We start from the raw sequence: 21024 nt of genomic DNA, 5'->3' as shown, positions 1-21024 counted from the left end.
ACGCTACAATCAATTGTTCAACTATCAAGAATAATATTTTGATTACTTTGTTTTACAGATAAATAATTTTATTATTTTTCACCACCATAACAGGCTGCATTATGGATAAAGCAATTAGTCACAGCCAAAGTGCTGGTGAGGAAGGCATCTTTCATCACATCATTCTTGCAACACAAAACCAAGAAATCAGGGTCATAATATCTCCAAAGCCTCTTTCAAATGGCAGGCAACTAATGGAATTTTCCTTAAGAGCTGAAAATGGAATTATAGTCCCATACTGCTCTAGCAGAGTGTCCAGAGTCATTGCTTTTAATGGCACTGCAAAATTTATTAAGCACCTACCGTGTATACAGCACATGGGTAAACACACCATTCCTTTCCCTGGGGCACCCGAAGTTCCATACGCAGCTGCCTTTCACTTTACTCCTTTTCCCTACACAATGTCATCTACCGTTAAGGCTCCAATTATCCCCGTCTGCTAATGAGTTCAAACATTCACTCCAATGGTGACTCCTCTGAGCTCCAGATGCCCATTTCCAACTGTTTATCAGACATCTCTGGATGTTGCGGATGTTAACTTACTCGAGAATAATATCAAACTGAGTATGTTCAAATGGCACCTATTCTTTTCCTGCCTCAGCTTGCTCCTCCGTTTCTCTTACTACAGACTCAGGCTGCATTAAGGATACAACATGTCGACCATGCCTCTAGCCAGAAAATGTCGGAATCACCTCTGCCTTAGCAGCTATGTCCCATTCATCACTGAATTAGGTTGAGTTCACCTCCTAAATCTCTTTAAAATCTCTCTCTCTGTCTTGTGGTTTAGGACCTTGATATTTCTGGCCAAGATCACTGAAGGAATTTCATCTCTTCTCCCCTTACTCTCCATAAAAGCTGCAACGCTCTTTGTAAAATGCAAACCCAACTATTAAAAATCACTGAAGGGCTCCCAAGTGCCTTCCAGATAAAACCCAAATTTCTTAACAAGATATTCACATTCCTTCATAATTTGGTCCCTCACTGGCTTTTCACCTTCAGCCTTCAGAATCTCTGGCCATGGCTCACTCCACCCTGTACCACTCGCAGGTCCCTAAGTAAGCTGTGTTTTCTTAATACCTCCAGGACTCTGCCTATTTTCTTCCCTTTGCCTAGAAGGGCCTCTTTGGTCTTATTCTCACTTATAAAACTCCTACTTATCTTTCAAGACTCATCACTCAATCTATTAATTTTCTCATTGAGAAAAGTATGGTATTTATTCAATAGGCATTCACTGTGTATGGGTCAAGCATTATGCTCAGTATTGGACAAACAGTGATGAGTGAGACGGGCAGAGCTCAGAGGTTATTTCAATACAGTGATCAGTGCTAAGTTAGGGTGAGTACTAAGACTCAGGAAGCACCTAGAAGACTTGCCAGAGAAGAAATGTATAGCTGATACATAAAAGACAAGCAGGAATTAGCCAGATGGTTGGCGTAGGGAGCACGCCAGGGAGAGAGACAGGATATGCAAAGTCCCAGAATAACAAGGTGGGGCTGATGCAACATGGTTCACAGCACTTAGCATGGCTGAAGTGGGGAGGATATTAAGGCAAAAAGAGAGAAACTGAGACTAGAGGAGAAAAGAACCAGACTGTGAAATGCCTTGCAAAACACATTTAAAGCTTTTATTTGCTGGAATTCCCTGGCAGCCCAGTGGTTAGGACTTTGAGCTCTCCTTGCCCGGGGCCTGGGTTCAATCCCTGGTGCCACGGCACTAAGATCCTGCAAGCTGTGAAAAAAACCTTATACTTGATACCACCTAGAAGCTTTCCTTGACACTCTCCTCAGGCGGTTAAGCAGCCTTCCTCTATGTTCCCAACTCATCATCTGGTATGTCTCTCCCGTGGACTTTTATCACATGTATTCCTCCACCTGCTGGTGCGGCTGGGTGCTTGACATCTACTCCCCCTGAATTTGCTCCTTGGGGCAGAGACTGGTCCCCTTTCTGAACCCACTGTTGGCAATAGTCTGCTTCAGAGAAGGAGCTCAAAAATGCTAATTAAGTGAATGAAGTATAAAATGATAATGTGGATGGAGAGAAAGGGTAGAGGTTTTTTTAAAATGGCAGCAAAGTTAAATACTGTACAGGTAATATCCTGAGAAAATGCAGGTATTAGATATTAAGTGCCAAAATGAATGGTGGACCACTCTGAGGATGAAGTTATGAGTGCTAAGCTATCTGAGACCGCTTCATGATGAATATGGAAATTACATTAGACTTAAAGGATGGATAGGATTTAGGGAGGCAGAGCTGAGTGGGAGTTGCTGCATGTAGAAGCACTAAACTGGTAAGAACAAGGTCAGGGCACACATGGGGTGGGGAGCAAGGGAGAGGGCTTACCTGGGAGAAGAGGAAGATCGGGGGTAAAATGCTGCTGGAATTTATCCTTAGAAGCTGTACCACCTTACTTTTTTAAAGAAAACAGGATAAAGGACTGTTTTGTCTTTGATTTCAAAGTAATGGATTCTTTTCAACAAGCCCTGTCCATGGTTTTGGAGGGGTTTAAGAAATGTTAAGACTTGGGGAATAAATGGTGAGATAAAATATTCTGCCCTTTTAACCACTCGTTCTTCCCTACGTGTTATCTTTATGGATTCCATATAACACTCCTAGGGGAAGACACCATGTAGGACAAAACTCTCCTTAAAATGTGGCTTCTGAAAAGTATTATGAGCCTTCTAACGTACTTCAAAAGGCTGCTTTAGAGTGCTTCATACCACGCCTGAATGAGGGTTCTAAACCCAATTAATGCCAAAAGGAACAGCATCATTAAGAGAAAAAAAATAAACTCTGATCTAGAGAATTCTGTTTTGCGGTTCATCAAAATACTGAATCAAGAAAATGAAAGTGACACCCTCCTAGCTCATTTATGAGAAGTATGTCATTCCAACATCTTAGGTTCAAATCTGGGTCAGAAAGATGACAGTAAAACTGCCAGTGAGGCTGCTCTCTGATCTGAGCAGTTTCACTTGTACCATTAGCCATTTTCTATTTAAGAAGATAAAATCTAGAGGTGCACTAAAATGCTGGTGCTGGTGTGTTCTGAAGTCTGCTTTACGCAAAAACCCAAGAATAGATTTCCTGGTTCACTGTGGGGCTGTATTGCAATTTGCACCTAAATGGTTAAAACCTAGTTTTTACTGTGTTTCCTAAAATGAGATCCAACAATTTGTACTTGTGATTTGGGAAAGCAACGAAGAAAAGAATGATAAATATAATCTTAACTTTGTATATATCATCTATCTTAACAGTCCAAGTATAAGGATCAATACAACTTTTGATTACATCACACAGTCAAAGTTACCAAGGACAGTAGTTCAATTTTGTGTATATATGTATATTTCCAAAGAATTGCACATTAAGAATTCTGCATCTAAAAACATTAAATTGATGAATTTTCCTATTCAGTCTACCCACGGATTAAATTAATCCTACGACTATCAACGTAATACACTTTTCGAAGGTAACAAAAAAATTCTAAAATGCTTATAGATTAAAAAAAAGGGTGGGGGGAGACTGACAATAGAGGAAATAAAAGAGAAAGGCACTTTACCTTTTCGGTGATGATGCGGTTGACACATTGCTTTCCTGTCAGTGGTAATGTACATTTCTCCATGATTTTATATGCATTTCCCTGTTTTAAAAAAAGAAACAGCAAAAAGGAGTAGTTAGGGACCAATTCTTATTTAGAATTGGTATAACACAGGACAAACAAGAACCATCAGAGAAATTGTCTCCTAAGTACAGGTTGTTTCAAAATTCTTGCATAGTCTTGCTTTTATTTTCTTTCTGGAGGCAGCCTGTGTCCCTAAAATAATTTAGGGAGAATGCCAAATGAATAGCCAAAAGCATAACTGATTTAATTGGGCAACACCTTGCCACAGATTTGACCTCTCAAGTGATGGAGAAATTTCACGTCTAGGATCCTGCTAATTTTTCTCTTCCAAGGAAGGGTCTCCTTGACAAATGGGCTATTATTTACCCAAGGGTAGGAAGCATACACAGAATGCAAATGCAGAATACACTTTTTTTTTTAAGTTTTAATTTTATTTGTTAAAAAAGTAATATATTCACAGAAACAGCAGTTCTTGCCTCCCTTCTGGACCCTTAGACCTGCTCTGAACAGAAATCGATTTCAATTGTTTTAGCATTTTCCTATATGCTTTTATACATTTTCTTCTCATCTCTGTATTTTTTTACTTTATAATAAATTTTATTTTACTTTCCATTATGGTTTATTATAGGATATTAAAAATAGTTCTCTGTGCTATACAATAGGACCTTGTTGTTTATCCATCCTATATATAATAGTTTGCATCTGCTAGTCCCAAACTCTCAATTCAACCCTCCCCTGTCCCCCTCCAACCACAAGTTTGTTTCTTTTTTGGGGGGATGGACGGCATGCTGAGTGGCTTGTGGGATCTTAGTTCCCCAACCAGAGATCAAACCCAGGTCCCTGGCAGTGAAAGTGCCAAGTCCTAACCACTAGACTGCCAGGGAATTCCCTACAAGTCTGTTCTCTATGTCTGTGAGGCTGTTTCTGTTTCATACATAAATTCACTGTGTCATATTTTAGATTCCACATATAAGTGATATCATATGGTATTTTTCCTTCTCTGTCTGCTTACTTCACTCAATATAATAATCTCTAGGTTCATCCATGTAGCTGCAAATAGCATTATTTCATTCTTTTTTATGGCTGAATAGCATTCCTGTGTGTGTGTGTGTGTGTGTGTGTACCACATCTTCTTTATCCATTCACCTGCCAATGGACATGTAGGTTTCCATGTCTTGGCTATTGTAAATAGTGCTGCTATGAACACAGGGGTGGATGTATCTTTTCAAATTAGAGTTTTGTCCAGATGTATGCCCAGGAGTGGGGCTGCTGAATCATATGGCAACTCTACTTTTAGTTTCTTGAGGAACCTCCATACTGTTCTCCATAGCGCCTGCACCAGTTTGCATTCCCACAAACAGTTTAGGAGCATTCCTTTTCCTCTACATCTTCTCCAGCATTTGCTATTTGTAGGCTTTTTAATGATGGCCATTCTGACTGGTGTGAGGTGATACCTCAAGGCAGTTTTGATTTGCATTTCTCTAGTCACAGCGATGCTGAGCATCTTTTCATGTGCCTACTGGCCACCTGTAGGTCTTCTCTGGAAAAATGTCTCTTTAGGTCTTTTGCCCATTTTTCACTGGATTGTTTTGTCTTTTTGTTATTGAGTTGTATGAATGTATGCTCTTTGTATATTTTGGAAATTAAGCCCTGTCAGCTATATTGTTTGCAAATATTTTCTCCCAGTCGGTATAGGATCTTTTCACTTTGTTTATGGTTTCCTTTGATGTGCAAAAACTAATAACTTTCATTAGGTCTCATCTGTTTAGTTTTGCTTTTATTTTTATTGCCTTGGGAGACTGACCTAAGAAAATATTGCTTTGATTTATGTTCTCTTCTAGGAGTTTTATGTTGTCATGTCTTATCTTTAAGCCTTTAAGCCATTTTGAGTTTATTTGGGGGTGTGGTGTGAGAGTGTGTTCTAACTTCATTTATTTACATATGGCTGTCCAACTTTCCCAATATCACTTGCTAAAGAGACTGTTTTTTCTCCATTGTATATTCTTGCCTCCTTTGTTGAAGATTAATTGATCACAGGTGTGTGGGTTTATTTCTGGGCTCTGTATTCTGTTCCATTGAACCTCCACATTTTTAAATACTATGTTTACCAAGCTATTTATTTCTTAATTAATCAGCTTTAGATATTATCTACTAACTTATTATTGGGGCATATGAGGACTTAACTCTCTTATAAACCCCCATTCTTCATTACCTTCAGTTCTCCCAGAATAGCTATGTCAACAATTTGTAGGTAACTCAACAGTCAGAATTTATACCATGCTGACAAAATGACTATGTAATATGGCTCAGGGCCAGGCCAGGCAGTGTAGAAAACCATGATTATATTCACTTTCTTCTATAGCTATTTGCTTTTCCTGGAATTGGTCTGAGCCTCGGTTTGCTCATTGGTAAATTGTGCGTGCTGGTCTATAGTGACATTTTTTTCAAAGCTTCCTTTAGCCATAGTACCCTTTTTTCAAAAATAAAAGAGGGGGAATTCCCTGGTGGCATGGTGGTTAAGAATCCACCTGCCAATGCAGAGGACACGGGTTCAAGCCCTGGTCTGGGAAGATCCCACATGCCATGGAGCAACAAGCCTGTGTGCCACAACTACTGAAGCCCATGCATCTAGTGCCCGTGTTCCACAACAAGAGAAGCCACCACAGTGAGAAGCCCGGGCACCATAATGAAGACTAGCCCTCCAGCTCTCTGCAACTAGAGAAAGTCCGCTTGCAGCAATGAAGACCCAATGCAACAAATAAAAATAAATAAATAAATAAATTTATAAAAAAATAAAAATAAAATAAAAGAGGGACTGAGAGTGGAAAGCAGATTTTCACCCAATAACTCCCCCCGCCCCGCCCCCGTTAGAGGTGGCCTCTGGGGATATCTATGGAGCACAGTTAAAACATTAGCTCTGATGATTTGATCTTCAGATCATTTTCTTCTGATTATGATTAAGCTCCTTTCTAAGTATCAAGCACCAGGAGCCTAAATTAGTATTTCCCTTGAGACTGAAGGCTAACTTATCACACTTTAGATTGTCTATTAAAAATAGCAAAAATGCTTCTATCTCTTCCTTTTTGGATCTAAAAGCACCACACGTGATGTCAACATCATCTTTAGCCATCTCAATGTTTTACCTACTGAAATATGCACCACTACCTGGTTTATATCTCTCTCAAAACTGCTGTCATACCAAGTATGATCAGAGGCAAGAGATTCCAAATAACTGGGCTTAATTAAGATTTTACTCCTTGTAATAACCTGTCAACTCACCAACACACTAGTAATTAAGAGGTTTTAGTATACTTAACCCAGTGTATGGCATAAAAGATATTCAATATTTTCTGAATAAATAAATGGGAAGGAAAAGGGAAGTCTATTGGGAATCTTGGGTAGGTTTCATAAGACGACAAACTCTATTACTTTAATTTAGTCAAAACGAGTGCTGAATATATATAGAGTAGATAGACGTTATAGCTTTAACAACAAGTTATATGCTTCTGGGTCTTACTGTGTAAGAAAATTTATAGCTGCAAAAATGAAACCTCATTTTTGCTTCATTTTTAATGATCTATTTTCATTCCAAGATTTCAAAGAAAGCTTGCACATGTCACAGAAGCTTAATTAAAGAGCTGAAATTAATGATGAACATTCAAACTTCTATACTTGTCAGGACTCCTTACATTTAATATAACTCAAATAAGGCATGTCACAATGAATTCTGGGTCTGCCTGGGAACAAAGTGAACAATCTGTGGGCCTCCGAAGAACATTTTCTGCAGGGAGCTCTTACTTTGTTCTCATTATTTGAGCAAGATCTACACCTGGGGGCTTCCTAGGTGGTGCAGTGGTTAAGAATCCGCCTGCCAATGCAAGGGAAGCAGGTTCGAACCCTGCTCCAGGAAGATCTCACATGCTGTGGAGCAACTAAGCCAGTGTGCCACAACTATTGAGCCCATGTGCTGCAACTACTGAAGCCCATGCGCCTAAAGCCCGTGTTCCGCAACAAGAGAAGTCACAGCAATGAGGAGCCCGTGCACCACAACGAAGAGTAGCCCCAACTTGCTGCAACTAAAGAAAGCCTGCACACAGCAAAAAGAGACCGGCACAGCCAATAAAATTAATTAATTAATTAATTAATTAATTAAAAAAGATCTACACCTGGTGTGAACAGTCACTTGGATTTCAATGAACAACCAACTCTGGTTTAGGAGCAATTGTGAATTTCAGCTGACAGAATTAACTGTGCCCAACCAACAGAGACCTTTTAGAGACCATTTTCCAGGTAAACAGTATAGCTCAGTGGTTCAGAGCAGAGCCAAAGGACCAGGGTGCAAAGCCTAACTCTGCTCCACACTAGCTGGGCAAGGTTCCTGTGTCTGTGTTTATCCATCTGCTTTTCCTCAGGGGTTACTGTGAGTGTCCAGCACTTCGCAAGTGCTTGATAAGCTCGTACTGCTTATATAACCTATATTTAACATTTCTACAACCCACCAGGGAATTCTTCAGGAGCTCTGAAGTTCCTAAATGAAGTCGGACATAGAATTACACAGAAAATCGCCTAAGCAAAATTCCCGAGACCCACAAAACTAATGAAACAGCAACACGTATTTGGGGACAAACCATATGGCTGGCCTAGGAAGCCGGCACCAAGCGTATTCTTGCAGTGAGAACAATGCAGCTGGATGACTCCATTCACACAGAGCTTCAAGACATAACACAGATCAAGGAGAAAGAGAAAATGAGATGCAGAAAGATTAAAGAATGTCACAATTTCAATATTCAACAATAGGTTAGCTATGAAGCCAAACTATGACTAACTCCCACGCGAGCACCCTATTCTAACCACGCCAGGCTGAGCAATGATTCACAAAGGAGGAACGATAGCTGAGTTTTCAGCATTTAAGAATAAACCCTAAAGAAGATATGCAGTGTAGTGTGGCAGCAAAGACCACTCTATTAAGAGTCCAAAGACCCGGTTTTCATCTTAACTCTGCCATTTAATAGCCATTGGTCCCTTAAATGCTTTTGTGCTGTGGCTTTCTCTTCGATTGCCCTGTCTTCCTTACCTGATCATGGTAGGAAGAAAGGCAGTAAAGTAGGAGGGGTTGACTCTGCATGCAAGTATTTAGGGTGAGTGGGGTCTTGTTCATCCTCCTCATTCTGCTTCTTTCTTTCTCCACAGAGAAATGTCAGAACAGGAATGGCTACCAAGTGTAGCATTAAAGATGCTCTGACTGGTCCCCAAGGCTCCCGATTTTGATATTTCCTTATTTGCTCACTTCATCACAACCGTGGTGAATAGCTAAATTTCTTTCCTCTACCTGCTCCTCCAGCTTTTCTCCCCCCCTCCCCCACCCCCGCATCACTTACAGGCCTCCTGCAAAATCTAGGAATCCAGCATTTTCTTTTTGTATGACTGAAGGCCTTAGTACTTTCTATTACTTGCTTCATGGTGATCTCTCTTTAATTCTTTAGGTATCTGTGTGCAATTTATTACTAAATTCTTCAGTAATAAACAACTCTGGTTAAATGATAATAAATCCCCCTGTTATCATTACAATAAGCTTCATGTTATCACAACAAACTTAACCCCAAATAACAAGCTCTCTTTTTGTGCATCTGATATCAACATTTCATTCACCTGAGGCAACAGCATTCATGTAAGATTTTGCTTTACATAAAACCCCATTTTATGCCCATCTTTTCTTAAGTGTTTCTTAAATGTGGCTGCAATATATTTCTTCTTCAGGCATCTTTGGGAAAGCCCTAGTGATCAAGTACAAAGAAGGCACAGTCTAGAAGCTGGCTGATCCTTAAGGGACCAAGTCCTTAAGAGTGTGTTCATGCCACCTGAAACACACACCACCATGTACCCATCACCCCACATTCTAATGGCAACACCCTCCCCATTCTTCATGAGTTGGCTCAGTTGGAAAAACCATCTCCAACATCCCCTATCCAGTGCTCCTACTGCAGTGTCCACGAGACATTCCTAGTTTGGTGCACCTCTTAGGTGCTCCTGTGTTTCCTCTACTCACCACACATGTTGTAACCATTGCCCTCTCTTTACCCACCACTGGACTCTGAGCTCACTGGATGCTAATATAATTTATCTTTGTATCTTCAGCAGAGTAGAGTACTAGACAAACCACAGTGATCAATAAATGCTGTATGACTTTTATAATTCTGATCCAAGGAACTCCAACAGTGCTGGAGCTGTAAAATACCACGTGACTGAGTGGCTACGGACCACTGGAGGCTGCTTTTAGTCCTAAGAAATATACCTGTATATTCCCAGCACCTCTGAGTTCACTAGGAGAGGCGCAGCTAGCAGAACTGTGCAAAGGGGCTTACAAAACTTTGGGGAGATAAAGGCATGAGCAAAGGGGGAAGCAAAGACACCTCAAGACTGCAATGTGGAGAGTTCCCTGGTGGTCCAGCGGTTAGGACTTGGTACTTTCACTGCCGTAGCCTGGCTTCAATCCCTGGTCAGGGAACCAATATCCCTCAAACCATGCGGCATGGGCAAAAAAAAAATGACTGCAGTATGAAACATACAATTATATAAGTAAAGAGAGAAACTGAGTGAATTATACCTCTTCTACCTCTTCTGCCTGCTTCTTCCTAAAGCTGCAAGGCTTTCATTAATCTGTTGAAAAGCAGGACTACAAAGGTTGACCTTGGCAAAGTCAGCCTGGTGGCACAACGAAAGCAAGGTCAGGTCTCTCTTCGGGCTTACCAAAATCTCACGGAGGAATCCTGAGTGCCACTGCCCTTGCCCCTTCCTTCCACACACACACACACAGACACACACAAAGCAGATATAAGAAACTGGGGAACACTGTATCACAAAACCCGTGACTGTCACATCGGTATGATGATTGCTGTGGCACCTAGAAAAGAAAAATGGGATTTGCTAAAGAAAGAAAGTCAAGGTACACAGAACAGAAGGACAAGATGATGATGCTATTACTCACACTGAGCTAACCCTCATGGGAGAGTCTTGGCCTTTACACGGCACCTATTTGGTAGGGATGCCAGCAATCTACATAGGGCTTCCGTGGAGAGACCCAGCTAGCCCCGAAGCGGAGAACAGCTGCTATTACAAATGGCTTTCATATGTGGATGTAATAACAGTTTGTGGTTACACAGGCACATTCTCAGGGGAAAACCAGCCAGATAAAACAGTAGATACTGCAAGCCATTTCCCTGAAAACAGTCTTCAGGGCTTCGAGACCTTAGAATAGAAGGCCATTTTTCTTCAATATAACACAAAAATCTTTATCATGGCCTCTTATTTTCTCTCTAAAGATTACATCCTATGGTCTCGAGACTAAGGATGGCAGAGCTCAGGACTGAGCAGGAATTATTTTCTCTTTCCATCCATGAATTGCTGTGGTACCTTACAAAACTGCTCTTAGTGTTAGCTTTCCTCTCAAGAACTATGGATACGCAAGGCCACAGAATTTAGTTATTTGCCTAATTAAATTCTGTAAGACATTATAAAGGCCTTATTGGTTGCTGGACTGTGTTCTACTATTTTCTTCCATTATAACATTTTTTTTTGCAGGCATGTTTATCATTAAAGGACAAATAAAAAAGGCAAATCCATGTAAGGACTTCTATTTTTAATGGTGAATATTGTTTTTTCCCTAACAATCCTAGTCATGAAATAGTCTCATTAACAAATTACAAAATATTGACGAGCTTTTATGAATGGAAAAAAATTAAACCGTATGAAACTGTTAATTATGAATTATCCTATCAAAAGAATACTTTCTTTATCTTGGGATACTTTTCAATGTTGCTGAAAACTATCTCAAGGATGTTTCCAAGAAGGCATTTTTAAAAAACTCTCATATTTGCTGGCTTTTGGTAACTAACATATTTGGTCCATAATAAAAAAGATTAATAAATCTCATTTACTTTTTATAATTCCTCTGCACAAAAAGCAAAGACAAGATTTCTATGACACCTCACTATCAGATGCGAATTGGACTTAATAAAAATATTATTCAAAAAGATTTATTCTCAACTTCATAACAACAAAAAAATGATACAAATGAACTCATTTACAAAACAGAAACAGACTCACAGACCTAGAGAACAAATTTATGGTTACCAGAGGGGAAGGGTGGAGGGGAGGGAAAGATTGGGAGGTTGGGATTGACATATGCACATTGCTATATTTAAAATAGATAGCCAAAAAGGACCTACTGTATAGCACAGGGAACTCTGCTCAATAGTCTGCAATAACCTAAATGGGAAAAGAATTTCAGAAAGAATAGATATATGTGTATGTATAACTGAATCACTTTGCTGTACACCTGAAACTAACACAACATTGTTAATCAACTATACTCCAATATAAAATAAAAATTAAAAAAATAAATTAAAAAATAAATTAAATTACATTAAATTTTTTAAAAAGCAAAGACAAGGTAAAATGGTATTCAGGACTTCTATATGACACCTTCACTATCAAATACAGATTGGACTTCATAAAAATATTATTCACAAAGATTTATTCTCAATTTCATAATACAATTATGATTCTTTTTATCCTTTAGAATCCAGACCTCCTACTTTAATAAAAATAAAATCTAAGCCTGTTTTAGAAATAGAGCTCTCATTCATGTTCTCAAAAATAGGTACCAAAGCTTTGCCCGTTTCCAATAAATGACCACTATGATTGAATTTCTTTGCTTTTGTGCTCTGAGAGTTATACCCTTAGGAACACATTTCCAGTACACAAGACGGAGAACAAAACACTTCCCTTTCTATTGTTAGTGGTGATGGTATTTGCCAGATAGAAAAGTTTAGTAATAGAAAATAGAGGCCTAGAGGCAGGATATACATAGGTTCTCAGTTTGCTTTTGCTCTTAAGTTTCTACTTGACTTTTATCAGAATGTTTAACCTCTATGAAATTTGGTCTGTTTATCTTTGGAAGAGAAACACTAAGACCTACCTCACAAAAGTATTGTAATGATGAATTAAAGGCAATAAACATGTAACTGCTTGGAAAAAGTTAAAAGAGCTCTGTATGCTCAAAGTATCATTACTATTTGAAGAATTAATGGATTCAACAATTATTGATTCCTAATATGCATGGCATGATTTTCCTCAGTTGTTATAACAGAAAGAGCCCCTGGCCTCCTGGCACTTACATTCTAGTGAAGAAAGAAGATGAAGAATCATCAAAACAGGGGGGATTCTGTTTTGTGTAATAGTCAAGGAAAGCTCCCCTGGCATTCTAAGCAGACACCCGAGTGAAGTGAGGAAGTGAGCCATGCAGATATCTGAGGAAGAGCTTTCCAGGCATAGAGAATAACAAGTGCAAAGGCCCTGAGGCAGCAGGATGCTTGGAATGTTCTGAAAACTTATAGGAAGAGAGCTTGGCTGGAGCTCAGTGGGCAAGTGGGAGAATCCTAGTAGATGGAATCAGAGAGGTACTGGGATTGATGTTGACAAATCAGAGAGGGCCTTAGAGACAATGTGTAAGGACTCTGAACTTGAATCTAAGGGAGATGGGAAGCCAAGGAGAGTTTTTGAGTCCAGGAAGAAGTGATACAATATGACTTATATTTTTAAAACATCACTCCTACCACTGTGGGGAGAAATGGCCGTGTGCGTGTGTTTCCACTCAACTCTTCTCCCTTTTACTCTCTGACAACAGGGACTTAATTATAAATCCCTCAGCACGCACTGCCCTGCCACACCCCAGTGCCTACTCCCTTGACCTGCAACACACTGGTCCCTTCAAACTCTGCCCCATCCTTCAGATCTCCATGCAAATGCTACATCCCATGGGACGTCCCCCCACAGAGGAATTGGGTGCCGACTGTGCACGCTCTGCATTGTACTCTCTTCTAAGTACAGGTTTCTGTGAATCTATCCCCATGAGACTCTTAGCTGCCTAAAGGAAGAACCATGCCTTTCTATTTTTCATTTCCTCAGACCCTATCATAGGCTCTGGCACATAGCAGGTCCTCAATAGATATCTGATGCCTGCATAAACAAGTAAGTTAACATACTCAAGATAATTCTGCCAAATTTCAAGACAAAGCATCAAAGAATATTCATTTGGTCCTTCATCACGTCTAGAGGATGGGAGGCCCTAAGCCAGCACGTTTGTAAAATGTTGGCTCCTTCACATATGATTGTGCACATCATTTATATATGATGTAGAAGGGCCAGATCAAAAGAGAAGGAGAACAGAATGAGGAAACACCTAAGAACAGGAAACAACATGAAGCCTTGTGGAGATTCTAGCAGAGAACTGAAGCCCTGGAAACAGGATGAGGCAGGATGCTGGGGAGCTGATGACAAAATGCTGGGAAGCTAAAGTGAACTAAGTAATGTGGACCTAACTCGACCCAACTTTAGTTTTAGACCAGTCACTATGGCAGCGGTGTGCTTGATTACCAGGAAAGAGGGTCAGCCTGGCAGCAAGAGGACCTTTGGGATGCTGCAGCCACGGTGACCCATGCAGATGTGACGAGGACCTAAACAAGGAGAAATGCACAGCCTGGAGCAGAGTACAGCGGTACTGTGGATGCACTATGTACGGTGCTTAGTGTGGGGGGAGGGGTAGAAATGCCATGCGTACCTTTCCAGAGGGGGCTGGGAGATCATCGCTTGGAAGATTTTTAGGAGAAATGATGATGATTTCACTTGAATAAATGCTGCAGTTGAAGTAGCTACGTGACAACCAGGTAGAGCTATCTAATAGGGAAGAGATATAGTTGTAGAGCTCATGAGAGAATTCCACTGTGGAAATAAGGATTAGAGAGCCACTGAGTGAAAAATAATAGTTGGTGCCAAAAATTTAGATAGCACCCAAGAAAGGTGCAGCGGGTGAGAAGTGCAGAGGGCCAAGGATGAAGTCATGAGGAGTCCTGGCAGGAACTGATCAAGAAAAGGATCTTCTTTATTAGGGATCCAGGTTGAGGGGCAGCTCTGCAAGCCTCAGCATGTGGTTTACAGCTTTGGTTCCAAGGCTGCTGCTCCAGTTAAGGCCTTTCTCAGAAGGCCAGAGGTGGACAAAAAAAGTTCAATGAAAGCGGCTTTCTCTTTAAGGACATATCCCAGAAATTACACACATCGCAAATGCTCAAATCCCATTGACTCAAACTTAGCCACATGGATGTATCTACATGCAAGGGAGTCTGGGCAATGTAGTCTGTCACTGGGCTATTATGTGCCCAGCTAAAACTTGGGAGGATTCTCACGCAAAAGGGAAGAAGGGGATATGGGTACTCAGACGGTTTTCTTTTCAATAGTTTGCTGATATCTACCTCAACAAGGAGAGCTTCGACCAGGGAAAATGAAAAAAGGGAAAGAGGTAATTCTGAAACCTGAAGCTTCCAGAAAAGGGCAGATGTGGACAGGACGGTGGTACAGAGGTAACTTTGGTGAGGATGCGACATGGTGTGATATGATGGACACCAGCTAGACCAAACTGAGTGAAACTCCCAGCTCTGCCACTTATCTGCACAAGTTTACCTGCCTACATCTCAGCCTTACATCGGAGGGTCACTGAGAGGGTAACAGATTCAGTATGTACACTGCCACACACAGGGCCTTGCACCTAGTAAGGACTCAAACTCCTATTCCTTTCCTTCACGTCTCCCCATTGTTAGAGCTCAAAAGAAGGACACGCTAAGAGATCAAAAGAAGCTTAAGAAAGAAGGTGGCCAGACACCAAAAATTTTGCCTGCTTTGCAATTTTGCCGGGAACCCTGATGTCTAAGCTTAAATGAAAAGCACACTACAATGCCAGCTGGACATAGTTCCTGCTGTGTGTCTCCAGAGGAAGTTTTAAGGCAAGGGAAACGCTATGATGGTTACTCTAGAGCAACACCAGTAGGCAGTCAAGTTTCAAATACCAGAAGTTGCTGGCTGGTTGCAAAGAAGTGCAAGGAAAGAGTTTCCTTTTTTTGATTAAAACAATATTTTTAAAGGTCAGGTAGTGTCACATTTGTAAGTAACCTGCATCTGTAACCCTACAGACGAAGAAAAGGAGCACAGAGAAAGCGGCACCGGGAGATCAGTTGCTGGCTTCACCCACTGACTGCAAAAAACAATTAGCAGCACAAGAATACAAGATTATATTTCTTTTCTCAGGTTTTAGTCCTTCATTGCAAACTTTCCACTCTGTGTCTTAGAAAACGCTAGGGATTCTTCCCCTAGGCTGTTCACTTAGTTATAGGCAGCAGAAGTTACTTGGCATGTCTTATTAACTGGAGATGCCACCAGGAGTGAAAGACCCCTCCTCCCTGTTTCCTTTCCAACTTCTACCAACCTTTAGGCAGACAAAAGATGCAGGAAAGAAGTGGTGAGGTCCCCGTGTTCCCTTGAGTTGGGCCAGTAACAGTAAGTCCAGGTAAATAATATACAGTAGCAAACACACATTCTGGGACCACGAGTAAAAAGTGAAGGTGGCAAGAAAAGAAACTTCTGTTGGTTAGTTTTCAAGGTTATCTAACTATTAAGTATGAACAAATCACTATTATTTTAACCACAAATATATTTTTTGTTAGTTTGTTCAAATGAAAGTAGGGAAAGATATCTAACTTCAGTTCTGGTCTAAAACTCAGTGCCAATTTCCCCACTGAGAGAAGGAAAAGGCGAAATGCTAAAAAAACATTATCTTGCTTCTATAAAAAGCTTTAAAAAGGGACTTCTAATCAGACTTTGAAGCACCATTTTTCCTCTATCAGAAATTCCAGCTGAGGAGAAAGAAAACATTTTGGGGAAAAATACAGAGAGAGAGAGAGAGAGAGAGAGTTTGCTAAATACAGGCCCAGTGTTTTGAAAACGAATGCACAAAAATAATCTGAAATGAGTCGGACTTCAGTGTCTATGTGTCAACATTAAAGTAACAACAAAAGGAACGTCGTCGGAAGGAGTTTTCTCTGAATAGACATTATGTTCCGGAAAAGATCTGGATTTGATTTGCATGCTTGGCATCCTCTTGCCTCTGAAATGAAGTATTTGGACGCTTCTGCAAGGCATTGCTCAGAAGTCACCTGTGTTGGTTTCATTTCTATTGTTCCATATTTATGCTTCTGCTCACTTTTCACTATTTACTAAGCAATTTATGATAATTCCATATTTATTACAGTTTTCACAACGAAACTGTTTCATGGTACACATCACTCTGTAACAGAACTCCCCATGAGAAGCAAGTCAGCTGCAAACCTTCCAGGTCCATGCTCTCCCACAGTGATGCATCACCAAATAAAAAATGGCAAACGAACTACCACTTCCACTCAAAATAGCAGGTATCAAGGCAAGAACACGTAGCTTTTGTTTCAAAACTAAGAGTCATAAAGGAGAATGAGCAAAGGGCATAGGGAGTGAAGAGGGTACCCGCCACCAAATATCAACTTTGCAAATCACCAGAAGCCCAGGGATTCAGGTCGGGAAGCCAATTAAGCTCAGCTGGTTCAAAGACAATGAGCTGGAATAAGGAAGGAAGTCATACTGATAGCTCAGTATTTAGAAGACTAGGCTTTGGAGTCAGAGGTATCCAGGCCTGATCTCAGTTCCACTAGTTATGTGACCTCAGGCAAGTTACTTTGGACCCACAAAAAATACCTATATCAAGTTTATGGGCTTGTACAGACAAACGCGCACACACAGCTTAGTGTACTGTTGGTGCACAGCAAGCTCAGTGAATGGAAGCCATCACTACTGTAGGATAATGATATCATCATCATCATTAAACGTAAGCACCATGAGGTCAATGATTCTTGTCTAGCTTTGGTCATTGCCAAATTCCAGCAGTGCCCAGCACATAACAGGCATTCAATAAACATTCAATGATTTATCAAAATAAAAGTATAATATTTTTCAGAATAGAACACTTGCTATCACCAAGTCCATCATTTCACAAAATGGTACCTCTACAAACTTGATAAGAGGCCATATTGTCCATCTGAAAATAACTGCTATTGAAAACCCACATTCTGTTGTGTTTTTCATTTTGTGCAGAGATAGCAACCAGTATAATCATCTTTAAACCTGAATCAGAGAATTCCCTGGCAGTTCAGTGGTTAGGACTCCGTGCTTCCACTGCAGGGGGCATGGATTTGGTCGTGGTCAGGGAACTAAGATCCCCCATGCCACTGGGTGTGGCCAAAAAAATAAAAACAAAACATCTATAAACCTGAATCAACACATCTGCCCTAGCATCTTTTCATTGCTTTTAAAGACATTATAGTTTTTACTTTTAAAGTGCGTGTGAGGCAAATAATCAAAGAACGCCCTGATGTTCGCTTCAAAGTTAAACAATCATTTAGCTGAATGATAATACATAATGGCCTTTATTTGTAGTTTTTCTCTAGAATATAAGTGCTATCAAGTTGAGTGATCCAGAGAGAACAATAAAAACCATGGTCGCATGATCTGGTGTACAGGATCTCAGCATAGTGTGAATTTCTAAGAGCAGCCCTCATTACCTTTGCAGAATGCTCCATGGTGACCACCACTTTGGTTTTGGCACTGGATACTAGATCCATAGCCCCTCCCATTCCTTTCACCATCTTCCCCTGCAAAACAAACAGAAAATAAGAACTAAGTTTCTATCTTTCACCTTTTTAGTAGGGGGCAGAACAAAATTAACTTGTAAGAAGAAGCCGCTGGAATAATTAATGAGAAAAACTCATTGACCTTCATTGCTTAGTACTTGAGCTTTACGACCTTAAGATTCTGTTGTTTTATTAGTCCATGGCTAAAGGATAAGTTCAGGATAAATATCACTATGTCACGTTTATTAAATACAGCTAACATTATTTTGTCAATGATATATTAGCAATGAGACAATCAGTGGCTAAGAAAAATCTTAAAAATCTTCCCAGAATTCTTGGCACATTACTATTATCACAATAAAATGAGACTGAAATCAACATATCCCTGACATCCATTTCTTTCTTTTTAAACATATACTTGGCACCACTGAGTCTTCAATCACAGACACTTTCTAAAGCACTCTCATGGATTTCCCGTAGATTAAAATGCCACTAAGGCATTAATGGAGTTTCCCTAGTAATGATTATTAATACGAAAGGTGGGTCTGTCTTTCTAAAACTGGGCACTTACCTTGCTCTTAGAAATATAAACCAAAACAAAAGAATATATTTCTGTGAAGCAAAGACAAAAAACAGAAGCAGAGTTCAGGATCCTTTCACCAATACCATTCTATTTTTATTCATCTGTCCATCTCCTCATTCATTAAACATTTACCAAGCACCTTCTCTGTGCCACACACTCTGAATAATTCCCACTGTCTAGTCTGTCTCCTGGTTACAGAGTTTTGGAAAAAGCAAGTGTTTCCAGAGATGATGAAATAAATTTTTACTCAAGCAGATTGAAGAGAAATGTTTCTAACATTGAAACCTCCTGAAAATTTATTTTTTAACGTAAGTTCTCTTGCTGATTTGACAGTAAACTCTTACAGGGATTTCAGCTCCTTTCCCATAATTTCATAGCTTTAAGGAGATCAGGCAATACACTCACACCTGGCTTTAAAATACGTTCTCAAATCCCCTGATTTCAGAAACATTTTAGAGGTAAATGCAACACTGCAAGAACATGAATTCAATATGCAGTATAAAAGAAAGAAGTAGTCAGGATATCTTTGTGGTTTGGAGCTTGCCACTAAATGACGTGGGAAGCAGCTGGCAATGTCTGGGGGTTGGAGCATGAAAGAAGTGCAAGGGACAAAATGCGTCTGTCTTCAACATGCAAGGCTGCCATGAAGTAGAATATCCAGGTGGAAATGTAGAATTTTGTACTTCTGTAAGCCATGCCTTCATCCTTAGCTGGCTGCCATTTTAATAAATTAAGCACCAGGTCATAATATTTCTGTAGAGAACTCTGATAATTTATGCTACAAAATATGGATAAGCTAGAGATGGAAGTAATGAATGTCTACCATAAACTCCAATACTAAGAAAGTTTGGGATTTTTAAAGCATCAAAAGACACTAAAGCTATTCCATTTAAAAATGTCTCAACCTGCTGTGCTAGGAACATCCAGCCAGTCTGAGCTTCCACAGATAGTTTCCTTGGGCCTTCTAAGGGAGTAAGCGCCAGAAGAATGAGGAAACCAAAGAAAACCAGAAACTAAGCTAGTGTGTTAAACATTCCTTGAATTAAAAAAAAAAAAAAAAAATTCTCCTTGAATTAGAATATACCACAGGCAAATTTTGTCCCCTAGGATACAATGATACTGGTAAAAGCTGATGACAGCTTCTAACAGGAGCTTGTCCATTTTAGGTGAATCTGATGTACGTATTTTAAATCATCATCAATTATTTAAGAAAGATTTATAGAGAACCAACTGGGTATCTAACACTGTGCTGGCAGGAATATAAAGAGCTATAAAACATGTTGGAAAGAACTCTCTTTTATTCAATGTAAATGAAGAGCCTTCATCACTCAAAGAGATTCAAATGGTCTCATGTCTTGTCCCCAAAGTACACACTACAACTTTCAAAGCACTATTTTGATACTTAAATATTTGTTTCCCAGAGTGAAAAATGCACAGGATTAGGTGCAAAACACCTGAGATCTATTAACCCACTGTGTGACATTTGCAAAACACCGAATCTCTCTGAATGTAGGCTCATTATCTATAACCGAGGAATAAGAATATATGCCCTATGATAAAGTTGTGAGGAATGGATGAGATAATGTATAAAAACTGTGGAGTAAACAAAAGTTTATAAATTTACTGACTTATATCTTCAGTCAATTCAGTTTACTGAGTCTCTAACATGAGCCTGATGTTGTACTGGGTAATGGAGTCAGAGGTTATCAAGAGAGGCTTCTTTTCTCATGAACTTCATTACTGGGGGAAGGGAAAGCATCCATGAGTAATTAAAGGGACTTGAACAAAACTTCTTCCCTCTAAAAGAAGCATTCCCCACCTCTCCCTCAGCCCCAAGGTAGCACTAAGTGCCTTTTTCCTGTGTCCTTGGCAGGATTTGGTATGTAATCCTATCCCAGTGAATTTCACCTCTTTTCTTTCTTTCATCTCATTATTAGTGTTATTATTATTATTAATGCATTATAAGGTGCTTGGATGAATGAGTAGATGAATGGCTTCAACTAGCATAGGTATGTTCAAGTTCTAGCAGAGCACTGAGGATGCAACTGCTAGCAAGTGCCTGGGGAGGCAGGAATGGGAGGAAGAGGCTCAGTGGGATGTCACAGAGGAGGTGCTTCACAAAAGCAGTCTGCCAGATAGGGAAGAGAACAGCAGTGTCTCCTAACAGAAAGCACTTCTTACAGGTTAACAGGACAATCTTCAAATATTTGGTTTTTGTATTTTTTAAGTAAGTTCATTGTATC

The 21024-nt window shown here is 39.9% G+C and overlaps 1 protein-coding gene across 2 annotated transcripts in view; it reads right to left on the bottom strand.

Annotated features, from left to right (window-relative positions):
• OXCT1 (3-oxoacid CoA-transferase 1) overlaps positions 1 to 21024 on the bottom strand; it is a 138869-nt gene that overhangs the window by 10297 nt on the left and 107548 nt on the right. For both annotated transcript variants that reach the window (XM_057708957.1, XM_057708956.1), the window contains 2 exons: positions 18130 to 18219; positions 3593 to 3673 (listed from right to left, as the gene is read on the bottom strand). In XM_057708957.1, the coding sequence (XP_057564940.1) occupies positions 3593 to 3673; positions 18130 to 18219 (171 nt within the window). The remainder of the gene's footprint in view (positions 1 to 3592; positions 3674 to 18129; positions 18220 to 21024) is intronic.

Source organism: Hippopotamus amphibius, chromosome 15 (genome assembly GCF_030028045.1).
Source record: "Hippopotamus amphibius kiboko isolate mHipAmp2 chromosome 15, mHipAmp2.hap2, whole genome shotgun sequence".
Classification (NCBI taxonomy): Eukaryota; Metazoa; Chordata; class Mammalia; order Artiodactyla; family Hippopotamidae; genus Hippopotamus; species Hippopotamus amphibius.
This window is presented reverse-complemented; position numbering and strand designations above follow the sequence as displayed.